The sequence below is a fragment of the Microchirus variegatus genome, assembly GCF_963457635.1.
Source record: "Microchirus variegatus genome assembly, chromosome: 23".
NCBI lineage: Eukaryota > Metazoa > Chordata > Actinopteri > Pleuronectiformes > Soleidae > Microchirus > Microchirus variegatus.
In genome coordinates, this window is record NC_139824.1 from 15,744,283 (window position 1) to 15,750,282 (window position 6,000).

The window sequence follows — 6,000 nt, forward strand, 5'->3', positions numbered from 1 at the left end:
TCAATATATTGAGATATAAGTCATTAAGTTGAGATACTATGTCATTATTTTGAGATACTCAGTCAGTATATTGAGATACTAAGTCATTATTTTGAGATACGAAGTCATTATAATGAATTACAGGATCTTTTTTTACCCATCGCACTGGCAGAAATGGGCTTCCATCGTATATACTATTTTTATTTTTTCCTCTGTAAGTGCTAAATGAAATACCGCCAGTGCAACAACAACACCTGACAACAACTACAGTGACACAAAGACACAGTCTTCACCTTTTATTAGTAGTGGACGTATTTAAAAAACAAAACAAATGCACAGAAATGTTAAGGCCTCAGTAGAAAAGACAAGGACTCAGACCACCGACTGCGTTTTCCTCAGTCTGTGGTCGTCTTCTGAGTAGCGTCTGAAAGTCGACTCTCCCAGCAGTGGCTCCAAAGCCTCGGCCGAGCGGAACGAGTGGGCTCGCACGGCACAGGCGATAACGCCGCCCACCAGCGCCACCACCAGGACGGCCGCAACGATAGCTATGGTGATGATCTCGGACAGGGTGTATGCACGAGCTGTGGAGGAATTAAACGGGAAAAGTCGTGTGAGGAAACTGTGAGAGAAAAATTGTCATCTTCTGTTGTCAGGCATTGTCTCACTTCACTGGATCTGAGCTGTCTTCAATACAATCTGCCAGCTTAACTCATCACAGAGGTTCCATCATAGGTGATAATCCCCACCATCCCACACCTGTGAAACCCACCTGGCCACTGAACCTCATAGGAGTATCCCAGGTTTTCTGGGGCAGAGACAAACATCTCCGCGTTGGTGACAGGAGGCCAAAAAGGAACCATGTTGAACCTGCGGTTGTGCCCGATCGGAGCGTTTTCCTCTGGGTATGCGACTTCACCTGCAGGATGAAGAGAATAATATAGTTTATGCGCCGATTCATCTTCCAGCGTGAGTTATGTTTTCTGTATCTACACTACCGTTCAAAAGTTTGGGGTCACTCCGAAATGTCCTTGAAGGAAAAGCACTGTTTTTTTTCAATGAATATAACATTAAATTAATCAGAAATACACTCTGTACATTGTTGTTTTTAATGGAATATGTACATAGGTGTATAGAGGCCCATTTCCAGTGTTCTAATGGTACATTGTGTTTGCTAATGGCGTTAGAAGCTATTGGATGCTATTGTGAGCGCAGCTGAAAACAGTTTTGCTGGTTCTTTGACCCGAAGCAAAATCATTATTTCTAATCTTGTCAATGTCTTGACTATATTTTCTCTTCATTTTGCAACTCTTTTGATGAATAAAAGTGTGACTTTTAATGGAAAACACCAACAATAATTGCATAGGTGACCCCAAACTTTTGGCATGTCTCTCGCGTACCCGACTGGTGCCGGCGCAGCCACTCGTCAAACACGGCGTCGGTGAAGGTGTGCAGCAGGACAAAGACGGGGTCGTTGGGCGACAGGTGAGTCTGTCCGCCCGTCCCGTTCAGGAAGAGATGGGCCAGGTTGTGGAGGCTGCGCACCACTGGGTCGTACGTCCCCCGGGGGGCGCTGTAGCCTAGAAAATGCAGAGGATGAAAAGCCACGGAATGAAGTCACTCGTTTTTTTTACCAAAATTAGGAACAACAACTGTTGTGTTGGAGCGAACCATATGCGCACGTGGGTGGAGGATCTATTTTGTGTGTGTGCATTCTGGCTGTGTTTGTGTTTGTATAGTCACTGAGTGTTTGAGCAGCTCTGAAAGTGTGAGCCGAGGACCTGAATACCATCATTTTTAGTTGTTGATTGTTTTGAATGTTATATCGCTGCTCTCATTCTTCGCACACCTTCAATGGTGTTTCTGAAGCTCTCAGATGAGGTGGAGTAATAAGGCGGCGTGTCGAACGCGTTGAGCTCCAGACAGTCCAGCACGTCCTGGGGCTCGGGCAGCCTCTGCACCATGGGTCGTGCCACGTTGCCCGCCAGGTTCCTTCTGATGGGACTTGTTTCTGTATCTGATGAGGAACAAACTGGTTGTTATATAACTGCTGAAGTGAAATATAATCACCTCCGTACTCGAGACAAAAGAGGAATGAATGGGAGTTGTTTGCTGCTTTGTCGGGCGCTCCAGTCGTAGTCGTGCCCGCAGAAAATGCAAATAATAAATTTGAAATGTTGTTTTATTAACCACTTTCTAATTATGCGTGGGTGACTAGACTAGTTTGATCCGTCTGAAACATGACAGCGTAGCAGTTTCCTGTTTTAATTATTCACTAAAAGTCAACATTAGTGAGTGGGAGCTTTATGATTGAAGAGTCTTCCTCTTTTCTTTTTTTTCCTTTTCTTTTCTCATGCATGCATGAGCTCTGTTTTTTTTCTGCTTACTCTCCCCCACACACACACACTGGCATATAAACAGAAGGCAACATAACTGAGTTGTCTGTCTGTTTGAAGACTATTCCCTCAGATCAAAGGCACCAGTCGACTGCTAGATTCCTCTCTTCAACAAGCACACGCACAAATGAGTCTCCAACCCATTTAAGATGTTGCTTGTTGACGCGGGAAATCGCAGTCCTGTCGTGACTCTCTGAGGGGATTAATGAGACAGATCACTCACACATCGGCCACTTAGACACTTAGATGTTCTAACTATTACCGAGTTTTCCTTTTTACTCGTGCCACTGCAGTTTTTTTTAAAGTAGCGGAGGCAAATAAGCGTTCTTTGTGTGTAATAACTGAGAGGAATAGCCGCGATTCAGGGGTTGTAATCTGGTGCCAGTGTAGAATAAGACCCAATCCCGGCTAATCTAATCAGGTCAAGTCTGTCTTATTACAGTGTTACATAGAGGGGTTCTTGTTTGAAGCGAAAGGAACTCACAAACGAGGGTCACCGACTCAAATGCGTACAAACTATAGCACAAAGCTGCTTTATCAAAAGCAGCTCAACAGCTGGTGGTGGTTATTTATAGCCGCTTCATGTTGTTGTACGTGTTCTCTATATGGAGCTCTATGCCCTCTTTTTCGATGCTGCCGTTTGTGTTTTTTAGTATCTCGTCCTTACTGTTGCACACGGTGCCCAGCGAGTCGTAGTCGTCCACGCTCTCGCAGATGACCCTCCACTGCGAGAACACCGAGTTGGGACTGATGGAGTTGACGTCAAAGCTGCTCCTGGCTCCCACCAGGTCGTCGGTGCAGATGTCGCAGTCGCTGCCGCCGATGGCAAAGTTCCAGTAGGGAAGGGCGAAGGTGGGGTCGCCCAGCATGTCCTGCGTCGTGGGAAAACGAGGAACAAGGGCAGGCGTTTAATGGTGGATTGGATTCCCTGCTCACAATAAATTACCCAACTTTTCTGCATTAAAATGCCTCGTATATTTTGTTGAGTGCTGCACTTATATTAGCCAACGCGTTGCCAACACACGCGCCTTAAATCCATAGAAATTCACGTTTCTAATTAAAGCAACAGATCATTTAATTTTTCAGTTGCCGTTTAATGACATCATCTGCTTCACCTGTCTCTGCTATATAACTCCTGGCCGCGCTCTCTCCTCGTAAAAGCTCCAGCACACGGGGGAACAGAATGAGACGAGACGACGACAACAACGACACGAAAACAATCCCCATGAACCCTGCCGCTTCCTCACATCATCAAACTAGGTCTTTTGTTTTTGTTTTAATTAACACACCCCGAGTGGCCGAGATAACACGTTGTGTGTTTAAAAATCCACTCTTTCTTCTTCTTCCTCCCCTCTCCCCCTGCTTTGCTTCGTCCTCACCTGCATGTCTCTCTCCAGTTGCAGAAGATGAAAACGGTGCCAGGTGACAAAACCCGGGCCCTCGTGAGAGAAGTCTACGCCTCCAAAGCTGCTCTGGCCCGGCCCCAGGTAGGTCTTGCTGACAGAGTAATAGTGGCTCCAGACAAAGTAGTTGTAAATAGTGATGTTCTCAAACTGCGGGGTGTTGCCATCGGGCCCAAACACTTCCTCGTACCTGAATAAGGGAACGCCACCCATGATTAATTAGCTTAAACAGTGCTTAAAGATGTTCCGTTTATTTTTAGCTTTCAAACTAGCATTCGCCGTGAAAGGACACATGCTTTTAAGGTAAAGTAAAAACTGTTAGACGGCTTGTTTTACCGTCGTGTGCAGATGACGATGTCAGGGTGGACGGTCCTCTTAGCTTGGTCTAAGGCATTTACGAACGCTCGCTTCTCAGAAGAGCTGAAAAACATGACGTTCCTCCTCACTGGAGTCGAGTCAGAAGGACGAGGGGAGACGAGAAAATGTTATGAACAATAACGTAGACGTCTTCCTTTAACAGTAAATGTTGCTTTGATTCTTTCGGGCGACGTGTTTTCACATACATGGGCACAAAGTTGTATGTATTGGGATAGACCGATGTGGTTTCTTCAGGACCGATACCGATTATTTGTAGTCAAGGAGGCCGATAACCACCGATATTTGGAGCCGATAATTATTTGCAGTGAAAGTTAAAATATTGGTGTCAAAATATATATATGTATATGTATATTAGGGATGTGAATCTTTTCAATCAATTCAACTGATTCGATTCATACGGTTCTCGATTCAAAAATGTATACGATGCATAGTGTGTTAAGGCAAATTATGGCATCAAAACAATACTGTTTGTATAAGATGATGTGATAATGTGATCACACAAAGGCAAACTTAAGACAAAAGTTAACATTTATTAATTCAAAACAAATAAAAACTTACTAAATGTACCAAAAAATGACTTTTAAAAATAGCTTAGGCTAGCTGCCTTTTTCTCCCAGACGTTACAAAAATAAACTGTACACAAATAACACAAACTGGTGTGGTTTTTCAAAATAGAAACTTTAAAAAAAATTATATATATATATTTCTTTTTCAAAAATCAATTTTTGAAGTTTATGAATCGATTCAGAATTGCAATTCCTATGTGATACGATTTTTTCCCCCATCCCTAATGCATACGTATATGTATATATATGTATATGTATATATATATGTATGTGTATATATATGTATGTGTGTATATATATGTATGTGTGTATATATATGTATGTGTATATATATATATGTATGTGTATATATATATATATGTATGTGTATATATACATGTATGTGTGTGTATATATATATATATATATATGTGTATATATATATGTATGTGTATATATATATGTATGTGTATATATATATATGTATGTGTATATATACATATATGTGTGTGTATATATATATATTCGCTCTTACCCACAGAGACCCTCTGATCACAGTTCGGTCCAGTTAATCCGTGTCGACACTGGCCGCAGTTAAATCCGGTGAAGTTCCCGTTGCACTGGCAGGTGCGATTGAAAAACCTCAGCGGCCACCTCTCTCTGTCGTCCCGCCCGGCGTAAGGATACTGCGGTCCGTGGCGCCTGTTGTCCGCCGCGATGGACACGCACTGTCCCCGCCCCGTGCCGGAGCCACACTCGTCCCCCGAGGCTCCTGTCGGGGACGGGCAGCACTGGCCGCTCTGTAGCCCCTCAGGTGTCGCGCACTGCCGGGGAAACTGGGCCAGTGACAGCGTGGCACACAGGGTCACTGCGAGGATACCTGCTTTCCACATGCTAGAGAGAAGAAGTGACAATGTTTTCAAATGTCTTGTTTTTGTCCACAAACCAAAATGATTCAGTTTTAATGATTACTTTGTTATGTGGAGAAAAGAAACAAAGGAAAATAATCACATTTAAGAAGCTAAAACAATCGGAAATCTTGTTGTTAATCATGAAAAAAAGCTTAAAACCGATTATTGATTATCAAAATAGTTGACGATTAATTTAGTAATCAATTAATCGATTAATTGTTTCAGCTCTACTGTTACCGTATACAACGTTTTATACTTATATATATAAAAAAACTGAAACGTATGATGTGCATTTTCAAAGAAAGACGAGGGCTGTACAATTAACCACAAAATACTCTTAAACACAATAAAAACTAGAATATTCCTAGGATATTTGATGCAAAAATGATCA

The 6,000-nt window shown here is 42.8% G+C and overlaps 1 protein-coding gene across 1 annotated transcript; it reads right to left on the minus strand.

Annotated features, from left to right (window-relative positions):
• Positions 1 to 351: 351 nt before the first annotated feature.
• tyrp1b (tyrosinase-related protein 1b) lies at positions 352 to 5,591 on the minus strand (the record flags this gene model as incomplete). The annotated part of the gene is made up of 8 exons (XM_083909720.1): positions 352 to 560; positions 749 to 895; positions 1,377 to 1,556; positions 1,826 to 1,993; positions 3,040 to 3,244; positions 3,752 to 3,965; positions 4,112 to 4,220; positions 5,234 to 5,591. The coding sequence occupies 8 exons, from the start codon at positions 5,589 to 5,591 to the stop codon at positions 352 to 354; spliced, it is 1,590 nt and encodes a 529-aa protein (XP_083765846.1).
• Between the last annotated feature and the right edge of the window lie 409 nt (positions 5,592 to 6,000).